Genomic DNA, 12,292 nt, shown 5'->3' with positions numbered 1-12,292 from the left:
CAAATGAGACAGGATCAAGCACATTAGCCTACGACCCACAAGGCGATTTTGTACGCTCGTATGAGCAACATCAATCGTCCGTGATCGCCAGCAAACTTGATCGCCAGTATGGGACGAATCAGACGTCTAGATTGCCGCCGCATTTTCAGCCTGCAGTTGAAAGTCCCTCGTACGGGCGTACAAAATCGTCTAGGGTTTCGTAGGCATTAGCGACTTCATAGCGAAGAAGACAGGACCAGGCGTCTAATGACATCATAGCAAATTAGACAGGATCAAACACTTCGAGATGTCATAGGAAATAAGACAGGATCAAACACTTCGGGATGTCATAGGAAATAAGACAGGATAAAATACCTCGGGATGTCATAGGAAATAAGACAGGATCAAACACTTCGAGATGTCATAGGAAATAAGACAGGATCAAACACTTCGAGATGTCATAGGAAATAAGACAGGATCAAACACTTCGAGATGTCATAGGAAATAAGACAGGATCAAACACTTCGACATGTCATAGGAAATAAGACAGGATCAAACACTCTGGGATGTCATAGGAAATAAGACAGGATCAAACACTTCGACATGTCATAGGAAATAAGACAGGATAAAACACTTCGAGATGTCATAGGAAATAAGACAGGATCAAACACTTCGAGATGTCATAGGAAATAAGACAGGATAAAATACCTCGGGATGTCATAGGAAATCAGACAGGATCAAACACTTCGAGATGTCATAGGAAATAAGACAGGATCAAACACTTCGAGATGTCATAGGAAATAAGACAGGATCAAACACTCTGGGATGTCATAGGAAATAAGACAGGATCAAACACTTCGACATGTCATAGGAAATAAGACAGGATAAAATACCTCGGGATGTCATAGGAAATAAGACAGGATGGAGCATTTGGCCACGTCATAGCGAAAACCGAGTCACAACCAATCTAATCTAAATACGTCATAGCAAATGAGACAGGATCAAGCACATTAGCCTACGACCCACAAGGCGATTTTGTACGCTCGTTTGAGCAACATCAATCGTCCGTGATCGCCAGCAAACTTGATCGCCAGTATGGGACGAATCAGACGTCTAGATTGCCGCCGCATTTTCAGCCTGCAGTTGAAAGTCCCTCGTACGGGCGTACAAAATCGTCTAGCGTTTCGTAGGCATTAGCGACTTCATAGCGAAGAAGACAGGACCAGGCGTCTAATGACATCATAGCAAATTAGACAGGATCAAACACTTTGGGATGTCATAGGAAATAAGACAGGATCAAACACTTCGGGATGTCATAGGAAATAAGACAGGATCAAACACTTCGAGATGTCATAGGAAATAAGACAGGATCAAACACTTCGAGATGTCATAGGAAATAAGACAGGATAAAATACCTCGGGATGTCATAGGAAATAAGACAGGACCAAGCACTTCGAGATGTCATAGGAAATAAGACAGGATAAAATACCTCGGGATGTCATAGGAAATAAGACAGGATCAAACACTTCGAGATGTCATAGGAAATAAGACAGGATAAAACACTTCGAGATGACATAGGAAATAAGACAGGATCAAACACTTTGGGATGTCATAGGAAATAAGACAGGATCAAACACTTCGAGATGTCATAGGAAATAAGACAGGATCAAACACTTCGAGATGTCATAGGAAATAAGACAGGATCAAACACTTCGAGATGTCATAGGAAATAAGACAGGATAAAATACCTCGGGATGTCATAGGAAATAAGACAGGATCAAGCACTTCGAGATGTCATAGGAAATAAGACAGGATCAAACACTTTGGGATGTCATAGGAAATAAGACAGGATCAAACACTTCGAGATGTCATAGGAAATAAGACAGGATAAAACACTTCGAGATGACATAGGAAATAAGACAGGATCAAACACTTTGGGATGTCATAGGAAATAAGACAGGATCAAACACTTCGAGATGTCATAGGAAATAAGACAGGATCAAACACTTCGAGATGTCATAGGAAATAAGACAGGATAAAATACCTCGGGATGTCATAGGAAATAAGACAGGATCAAACACTTCGAGATGTCATAGGAAATAAGACGGGATCAAACACTTCGAGATGTCATAGGAAATAAGACAGGATCAAACACTTCGAGATGTCATAGGAAATAAGACGGGATCAAACACTTCGAGATGTCATAGGAAATAAGACAGGATCAAACACTTCGAGATGTCATAGGAAATAAGACAGGATCAAACACTTCGGGATGTCATTGAAAATAAGACAGGATAAAATACCTCGGGATGTCATAGGAAATAAAACAGGATCAAACACTTCGAGATGTCATAGAAAATAAGACAGGATCAAACACTTCGAGATGTCATAGGAAATAAGACAGGATAAAACACTTTGGGATGTCATAGGAAATAAGACAGGATCAAACACTTCGAGATGTCATAGGAAATAAGACAGGATCAAACACTTCGAGATGTCATAGGAAATAAGACAGGATCAAACACTTCGAGAAGTCATAGGAAATAAGACAGGATCAAGCACTTCGAGATGTCATAGGAAATAAGACAGGATCAAACACTTCGAGAAGTCATAGGAAATAAGACAGGATCAAGCACTTCGAGATGTCATAGGAAATAAGACAGGATAAAACACTTCGAGATGTCATAGAAAATAAGACAGTGTCGTACCTGTTATCTTCGTTTCCATTCGTCTGCTCATCTTCCTCGTCGCTGGGTTTGTTCATTAGCTTTTCGCGGTCCGCCTGTGTTAGCATGCACGTATTGACGATCAACCCGGCCCCAGGGACGACAGGACCCTCCACACCCAGCACAAGATCTACAACAGAATGGCACAAGAAAAGGCATAAGAAAACACATATTAGAAAGCTTTATAGGAATTCAAACAGACAACAATAGCATTTTCACGCTCGCCCCCGCAGACCTCCCAAAGTACATGTACCATCGAAACCCCCCCTCCCTCCTCCTGTCCCTGAGGACAATGTACTGCCGAATGCGCACGATGTCCTAAGCGAGATTCATCCCTCCCTCCCCCCCCATACCCATCTTACCGTGTGGGTCCCTGAGGGCAATGTACTGCCGGATGCGTGCGATGTCCGAGGCGAGATTCATCCCTCCCTCCCCTCCCATACCTATCTTACCGTGTGGGTCCCTGAAGGCAATGTACTGCCGAATGCGCACAATGTCCGAGGCGAGATTTATCCCTCCCTCCCCTCCCATACCCATCTTACCGTGTGGGTCCCTGAAGGCAATGTACTGCCGAATGCGCACAATGTCCGAGGCGAGATTTATCCCTCCCTCCCCTCCCATACCCATCATACCGTGTGGGTCCCTGAAGGCAATGTACTGCCGAATGCGCACGATGTCCGAGGCGAGATTCATCCCTCACTCCCCTCCCATACCCATCTTACCGTGTGGGTCCCTAAGGGCAATGTACTGCCGGATGCGTGCGATGTCCGAGGCGAGATTCGTGAGCAGAGCACGACGCTGCTGGTCTGAGTAAGACAGCTTGGGGTCCGTCCACGACTCGCCACACGAGGCGAACACGAGCTGATCACGTGAGAGGTCGGAGATGCACATGACGTCACGACCTTCCTCGTCGAACAGACGGCGGGCAGCGAATGGCAGTGAAAGTGCTTCTGTGCACTGGTCCATGAACTGTGAAGGGAAAGGGAAAAAATTATCGCTATGCCTAGAAGTCGTTAGGGTCATTACGAGGCCATAGCCGGTCATTGTCGCTATGTCGTAATGTTATTATGCCGAATGTATTTTGATGACAACGACATTATTATGTCAATATACTGTACCATTATGTCGTTATGTCACAATGTATGGGGTTGTGCAGCTATGTCAGCAATGCCAATGACGCCTTTATGCCACTACGTCGTTACGTCACATTGTATAGTTATGCAGTTATGTTGTCCTGGTGCTATGCCAATATGCTTTTATGCCACTACGTCGTTATGTCACATTGTACAGTTATGCAACTATGTTGTCCTGGTGCTATGTCAATATGTCGTTATGTCACAGTGCCGAAATAAAGATATGCCTATATGTCGCTACGTTGTTATGCCGTTACGCCGATACGTCACGAGTGCGTGTACTCACCAGCTCAAGCTCGAGTCGCTTCAGGTCCAGAGGATGACACGAGTCTGCATCGTACACCCCGGACACATCAGTAGAGGAATGGCACCCCGACCGCCTGTCAATCACATTAGATCTTATCACGTGAGATATCCAAACGTGTATGAGGAAGCATCAATTGCCACGGATGATCTGAGAAAGCCATTTGCAATAATGTTAATTGAATTTAATAAAATTTTAGATATGTTTTTCGAAATTCGTTTACGTTTTTTGCCTTCCAACATTGAATTGAAACCATAATAAAGCAGGGCTACATACCATCCTGGTCTGGACTAAGAGAATCATAGACCAGACAAAATCTTAACGAAAAAAAAAGATAATCGTAACGAACAATAGAGAATAAATGATAGCGAGCAAGTGGAAAGGATAAAAGAAGTAGTGTGATCCTTGGAAGTCTCACCAAGAGACGATAAAAGAAAGGGTGATCCTTGGGAGTCTCACCATCCATCTGGGCTAATAAGACCGAGAGCTTGTCCGATGGCCCGACTTTGCGAAACATATTGTAAAATAAATAAATCAATTTCCCCGCCTTGTCTACAGAGCCGTTGTTAGCCACAGCTATCGTCTTCGACCAAGAAGACAAATTACGAGAAGAAAGTAACCACCTGAGAATAACATGCTTTGTTTCGCGGGAATATCACAACCCCAAATCAGCCGATGGAAATAGATACTTGCTAGCACTTCGCTTTGCTAGGATAAGAGTGGCTGAGAGAGGCTCTTTAATACTCAAATGTTCTCAAGCCGATTCGAGCCATGATCTAAGCCGATTTACTTAGCTACAATAATGAATAATCTTGCGCAGGGTTGCAAAGCGTAAGAAACCACACGTCACGCAAGCCGGATAAACGACTTACTTGGCTTTGTTCTTTTTCTTGGGGCTGGCATCGTTGACGTCACGCCACATCTGAAGAATCAGACATCTGTTTTATCAGTGCCTTTCACAATTAATCCTTTGAATGCATGTATATACAGCATTTACCACAAATAACCTCTCTCACTCCAACAAATCATTAAGCTATACTTACCGACGCAAGTCATAATTACATATTACCTCTCATACATCTCTCACGTGGTGTCACGCACGCCCTTCTTAGAAATTACCTCATATTATCCATGCGGTGTCACGCAAGTCATTCTTACATATTACCTCCCTTACATCTCCAATGTGGTGTACGCAAGCCGTACTCACATTAGTAAGGTCCGGTCCCACTACGATAACGGCCTTGCTCGTGTCTGCTTCGCCATTCCTCAACACGCGAAGGCGGGTCGTTGATCCTGTGGATACAAGAACATCAAGACATGACATGAGGGTCGCTGATCCTGTGGATACAAGAACATCAAGACATGACATGAGGGTCGCTGATCCTGTGGATACAAGAACATCAAGACATGACACGAGGGTCGCTGATCCTGTTGATACAAGAACATCAAGACATGACATGAGGGTCGCTGATCCTGTTGATACAAGAACATCAAGACATGACATGAGGGTCGCTGATCCTGTGGATACAAGAACATCAAGACATGACATGAGGGTCGCTGATCCTGTGGATACAAGAACATCAAGACATGACATGAGGGTCGCTGATCCTGTGGATACAAGAACATCAAGACATGACATGAGTACCGCCCTTTCTCGATATTTTTGATAAATGAGAGAAAAGATACTGTTTACATTTGACCCTAGTAAGGAGTGTAGTGCAGAGCGTGCCCTATTCACTGGCCAATCCTAACCTTAGCCCTCTTTTGTTTACATGTATTCTATCGAGTGAAGTTGACTGACAAAAAAACAGCGTTTTTCGAAAAAAAACAAATAATATCAACAAAATATTTTTTTCGAGAACATACAAAGATGTGGTATTGTCCGCCAATAATTTTCCGGCATCATTAATTTGATACCTTGGATAAAATAGGTTAAAAATTAAACAAAATGACACATAAATCTAAAAAAAAAATCAACAATCCGTAGTGATACATACACTAAACTTTTACATTGCATAAGCCTAAAGTTACTAAGTCTGCTAGTTAGTTTTGAGAAAAATAAAATATTTATTAGATGCTAACAAAGACATAGATAAACAAGCTAATGGAAGCACTTACGAAGCTTGCGTTGCTCAGTCATCAAGTTTTGTGCCACACGTAACTTTCAATATAATGGCGGATATCACGCGAAGGCTTTGGCTGATGTGTGTTAGAGTGCGGCTAGATAGCGTAAGACTTAGATGGCTTGAAGGATTGCGTGAAGGCTTTAGCTGATGTGTGTTGGAGCACGGTAAGACAGCGTAAGCATTAGAGAGCTAATCGATGCTCCAAACAGGTGTAGAGTCCACACGCTAATTGGGGCAAACTTTTAAAGAGCCCTTGTCAGCCAAACCTTTGTTATTTGGAAGGCACATGTGCTAAGAGTGCTAAAACCTCGAAATAACCATCTAAAAGCAAAGTTTAATACTTTATTTACTCAAATCAGCCTATGGAAATGAATGCTTCACACTTTGTACTTTGCTAAGATGACGAAATGCCGGCTGACAGAGGCTGTTTAAATTTGCTAAAGTAATGAGGATGGGGATTATATTGATATCCCTTTGTGACGCGTTGGGATCAAGCGTGAGGAGAAGTGAGGAAGTGACGTAGGGTATAGGATTGACTTCCTCTTACAACTGTCATTCGTGTTGGCATCTCATAGTGATGTTATTTACCTGGCGCAGAAGACTTTTTCTCTGAAGATCTTTTGACGGGTGGAGCGAAAGGCAGCAGAAAGCCTTCCATCGGCCAAGTGAACTCCTAAAGAACAAATATCATTGCTTTCAATTCTTTGCTTATCCGGGGATCGAGGAGCATTCAAAAGGATTTGATATCGTATCGGAGTCGACGATTAAACCGATAAGCAGACGCTCAGCTTAACAGATTGATGCAACTACAATACACTACAGAAAAAGCTGTGGGCGTTTTTTTTTTCGAATTCTTTTAAAGCGCAGCAAATACCCATCCCATCTGTCTACGAGTATATACAGTTCAGACCCTGAAGTAAGTGCTTCTTAAACTATTGAGGCTCAAGGCAAATGACAGAGAATAAAAAGAGAAGTAACTCAAAGAGTTCCTATTTTCCCTAATCATCAAGATAAATAACCCTTAAGGTAAATAATCGGTTACCGTGTTCCAGGTGCCATCGTTGGTGACCGGCCATGACAGCGCACGCTTATTCCACTCGGGGTTAGACACGGTGGTGTGTTTCCACTGACCTATGGTACTTAGGTCCTCTTGCTTGATGGCCCACCTGCACGTCACACAAGACGTCATGCCATGTCACGCAATACGGAATGAAATGTCACGCAACACGTAATAGCATGTCATACAGGGGGTGATGTAATGTCACGCAATACGTGATGAAATGTCACGCAACACGTTATGTCATGTCATACAGTGCGTCATGTCAAACAACACGTTACGTCACACAACACGTCAAGTTATGTCACACAGTATGTCATAACACGTCACATAACACAATACGTCATGCAAGATTTAAGAGATTTAAATTAAAATTATCTGATGCGCCGACATGTTCTGGCAGCTCATTCCATAGAGCAGGAGCGGCTGAGGAAAATGGTGGTTTGTAGGTGGTAATGAGGTTTCTCAGATAAGACGGAGCATTCAAAAGTAAGCAGATTAAATTTAAAAATTATACTAAATTCAATAAGGAGCCAATGCAGTTCTTGTGAGGGGGGTGTTATGTGGTCGCGTTTTTTCTTTAAAAAGAATTGTAGCTCAACACGTTGCTTCCAACAAAATGCCATACCACAGCACACAATTTCCACGTAATGTCAGACAACACGTCACTTAATGACTTACTGTACATGCCTCTCAAGCAAACGACATGCAACAATTTAAATCACATCAATAACCACACAACCCTGCAATCACTTCGCTCATCAGCCCATGTCACGTCATACCGCACATGTCAGGTCACGTCATATCACATGTCACGGCAGATGTCGCTCATCAACAAACATCATACCGCAAATGTCAGGTCATGTCACGTCAGATGTCACTCAAATCAACCAATATCATCCTACATGTCACATCATGTCACGTCACGTGTCGCTCATCAACCCACATCAACCTAGTACACATCAGTCACCAACAAAAGTGAAGGTAATCGTGGGGCGCTCGAGATAATATGTTCATGTACATTTCACCCAGCTCTTTACCTCTGAGTTCCACTGCACGGGTGCTTCCCGGGAAGCTTGGGAAAGAGTGCGATGGCATACCGCTGACCACTAAACTCGTCCTTCAAATCTGACAGGCCTGGGCCTGTGTTCTCGTCCTCCGCCTGCGCTGGGGGAAGACTGGGTTCTAATTCAATGGCTCCGTTCTTCTCGTCAAGGTCCATAAAATGCAGACTCGCCAGGTTAGAGCCCAGCTCCTCCTCTTCCTTCTGTGGTTCAACGGACTCATCGGAAGGCCTGGTGGCTTGAGAATCTGGATCCACGACAGTCACGTGACGCTCCCCGACGTGCGTGAGAACGAGGCTAGGCTTGGAAATGGAGTAGATCTGGCCGGTCGCGCTAAAGCCCCACTGTTGATTCGGATTGCCAGGGGCTCTAAAGGGAGAACACAAGATAATTTTTAGAGACCTTGCGTTTGACAAGTGAGAGTAATATATTAATATCCCCCGTTAGCGGAACCGATAAAGATGTACCAGTAGAGCTGCCCGTTAACGAGAATATTCAAATGCTGTACAACAGCACAGCGTGCGTCTGCGGCTGGTTGGCGTGTCGGTACGAGGTCCATAGCCCATCGGTGCAATATCAAGCTTAATTCGCGGATAAGCACACAATTACTCCCAACGCACCACACCCCCCCCCCCCCCCGTCCCCTACCAGCCCACCCCACGGGCCCGTGACCAAAAGCAGAGTGACAGAGCATGAGGACAATGTGTGCTCCTCTCCACCAATGAGGGTGTCACCTTTTCGCTAGCTGCACAGCACAGCCAATCAGCTTGTCATCGCCGTACTCCGCCTGGAGGGGGCGTTCAGACCGGGTGAGGGCCAGCTGGGGCATAGCCTTGCTGTAGATGAGGCCGCTCTGGAACGTAACACCAGTTACTGTTAGCAATACTGAAGGTTAAGTTACGGTGATGGTTACGCTACGGATAGCATTAGTTAGTGCAATCAGGTAGTTACACTTGAGCTAGGAATGAAGATAAGATAGATAGGTGAATACCGTATATGGTGAATCGATATTCTTCAAACACCCCCTCATATTAAAAAAAAAATACATAGACACGGAATGGCATGGTAATTTTGCTTTGCTTTCGTTTTGAATATTTATTTTGTTCACAATATTAATTTTTTTTATTTTGAATAAAACGCGACTTTACCTGAATCAGATACTTTAGAAACTTCTGATACTTCTGAAATCTCTAAGAAAAGGGTTTCGTACTCTATGCAACTTGCACCACGTGTATGTCAGATTAATGGTTTCCTATTCATTACATTGTCTGCTGTTCAATTTTTACGATCACCAACACGAAAAAAAAGGTCACAGCACTAGAAATCCTCAGCTAAATTCTCGACTCGGTATGCACCATACCTGCGTAATGACCCATATCTGTGCGTCAGATGGCCACACCTCCTTCGACCCCTTCTTCTTTTTCACCTCCAACGACACTTCCGGGTAGAGTACAAGGTTCTTCCTCTCTCGCGACTGGAGAAAGTACCCTCCTTCGTCCACGCGGGACCCCTGCAGACCCTGGGCGTAGCTCAGCCGCTGAGGGCCAGGCATGTCCAGGGCTACCAGCTGCCGCTTGGTGCCGGGCGGGAAACTCTTGACCACTTTCCAGACAGTAGGTTTGTCTTGGCCTTTTTCGTCTTCCATGAGGGGTTCACGTTGGACGATTTCTTTTTCGTCCCATAGGGACATACAGGACACTCTGTCCAGCGTTAGCTGCAGCACAGTCACTGAATGGACATTAGTGATGTCAGGAAAATTCTTAAAAACAGACACTACTGAGAAAATACTATTTTTTTGGCGGTATCACAGTATCCTATCTTTGTGTGACTGCTTGGGTTTTCTCCAGGAATTGTTTTTTAAAGCCAGAACACAAAATGTACAGAGAGACCGGCATTTCATAAAAAGAGAGATTTTATAAAAAGTTTCATGCTAAATTGGGGACACAAAAAAATGAAACAAATAAAAAAAATGCCCGACCTAGAATAGGGATGTGCTCGAGAGTTTAACCCACCCTAGCCCCTAGCGTTCTTACCAAGTACTGTGTTCCCTTATATGAACCGTGAGGAAGGGTGAGGGATATGCTAGAGGGTTTAACCTACTGTACTGTAGCTCCTAACGTTCTTACCAAGTACTCTGTTTTCTTATATGAACCGTGAGGGTGAGGGATGTGCCAGAGGGTTTAACCCACCGTAGCCCATAGCGTTCTTACCAAGTACTCTGTTTCCTTATATGAACTGTGAGGAAGCGTGGAATCTTGGACAAGCTTACCTATAAAGGTTTCCCAGTGACGTCATGCCCCTTACCCTACACGGGAAACCCGACCGCCCGGGACTAAGCTGAGTTTAACCAAGGTTCATCCTTTAGAGCAGGAATCAAACAATCTTCGATAACTTACTACTGAGCTGCTTGAACTCCTCGCCATAAGAGAGCCATATCTCCTGATCATACTCAAGCTCGTGGATGTCCTTGACTTCCTTGCCGTCCTTGAGGAACACCCTCTTGGCTATCCTGCGCCCCGCCGGTCCGCCAGCACCGTCCCCTAGCCTCTGGGAGCTGGTGCAGGCATCAAGGAAGCGGTGCATCAGCTGCGAGGAGTCCCCCTGGATGCCTTTCTCTGCCTCACGCAGGTTAAAGTGTATGATGGCCTCGCCGTCTGTATGGCCATTCTCATACACCTGAACGAAACAAAACGAAATTAATGAATGAATGATGAACATCAAATAAACATCGCAATGAAGTGTGATAGGAGAAAGGACCTCGATCCTTATCTAATAAGTCAAGCAAGATGATTAAATGCAGATATTAACCTCGAGAGTCAGTCTTCAGACACTTACAGAAATAAATATTGATGATTGCAAAATGAAAGCAGCATTGATGACTATCTTTCATAAACAAGGCTTTACAGCCCGAGTTTTTTAACCCCCTTGCATGGAACTACTAAAACTGGCAAAGGTATTAATTTAAACAATTGCTGTATTGATTACAATTCTATGGAAATTAAGTTTGAATATCTATTAGCCACAACTGTGTATGCAGTATTACATTGAAGCTCAGTCTGTACATTGTAAATATTGTGAGCTGTTTTGAATAAATGACATACAATATTATTGTCCCACCTCCTAACCTGTATATACAGTACCATATTTGCATTGGAAAAATACAGCAGTGCTACTGTATCTCTATAGCAGCATAAGCTCTAACGTACTATCTACTGTTTTTTTACAGAACTGAAATACAATAACTACATTGTACATAAAATACTCTAAATACCCTGACTCTCTTTCACTTACAGTAAAGTCCATACCACTGAGCTATTATTGCAGCCCTCACCTTTAACCTTAGTCCTTGCTTGCCGAGAAGCCGACTGTTGGCATCAATCTCCGAGATGTGCTGGAATTTGTAGCTCTCTGTTCCTGTTTCATCATGCACTGACTCGCTAAGCTTTTTTATCTGTTGCTTAAGGCCAGGCACAACACTTGCTAGCTCACAGATATGATCATCAACCTTCAACACAAAGAAGCTTGCAATCAAAAAAACTAGTTTGTTAAAATGCTTGACCAAAGAAAGTTTAATTCTGTTTGAGCTGCCGGAAATGGATATGAAGCTAAGGGGGATATACAAACAATATATATGTACTGTATTGAAAGATCCTTGAATGCTATATTGTTTTCCTATGATATCTAAATGTACATAGAAATACTCTGTAAGGTAGGTGTAATTACCTCTTTAATTTCACTGTTGACTTCATTCTTGCTCATGGACATGATTTCCTTGGAAGATGACATGTTCTGATCGCCAAGCTGGGTCTCCAGCTGAAAAACAAGAACATACCATAGTCACATGTCAAACCTAGGCCTTCAATAATGTTTGTGATGTGGTGATGGTCACCCTGTGGCAAAGGC

The 12,292-nt window shown here is 43.6% G+C and overlaps 1 protein-coding gene across 1 annotated transcript in view; it reads right to left on the bottom strand.

The window, feature by feature from the left end:
• Positions 1-12,292, bottom strand: part of LOC5509259 (doublecortin domain-containing protein 1) — a 42,193-nt gene that overhangs the window by 24,195 nt on the left and 5,706 nt on the right. The window contains exons 9-21 of the mRNA XM_048729026.1: positions 12,113-12,202; positions 11,721-11,894; positions 10,786-11,065; positions 9,750-10,117; positions 9,124-9,242; positions 8,366-8,758; positions 7,311-7,434; positions 6,857-6,941; positions 5,350-5,435; positions 5,015-5,064; positions 4,125-4,218; positions 3,428-3,674; positions 2,688-2,835 (exon numbers count right to left, since the gene is read on the bottom strand). Coding sequence (XP_048584983.1) covers positions 2,688-2,835; positions 3,428-3,674; positions 4,125-4,218; positions 5,015-5,064; positions 5,350-5,435; positions 6,857-6,941; positions 7,311-7,434; positions 8,366-8,758; positions 9,124-9,242; positions 9,750-10,117; positions 10,786-11,065; positions 11,721-11,894; positions 12,113-12,202 — 2,258 coding nt within the window. The remainder of the gene's footprint in view (positions 1-2,687; positions 2,836-3,427; positions 3,675-4,124; positions 4,219-5,014; positions 5,065-5,349; positions 5,436-6,856; positions 6,942-7,310; positions 7,435-8,365; positions 8,759-9,123; positions 9,243-9,749; positions 10,118-10,785; positions 11,066-11,720; positions 11,895-12,112; positions 12,203-12,292) is intronic.

Source organism: Nematostella vectensis, chromosome 6 (assembly GCF_932526225.1).
Source record: "Nematostella vectensis chromosome 6, jaNemVect1.1, whole genome shotgun sequence".
Classification (NCBI taxonomy): Eukaryota; Metazoa; Cnidaria; class Anthozoa; order Actiniaria; family Edwardsiidae; genus Nematostella; species Nematostella vectensis.
The sequence above is the reverse complement of the archived record's forward strand: the minus strand, read 5'-3'. Positions and strand labels throughout refer to the sequence as shown.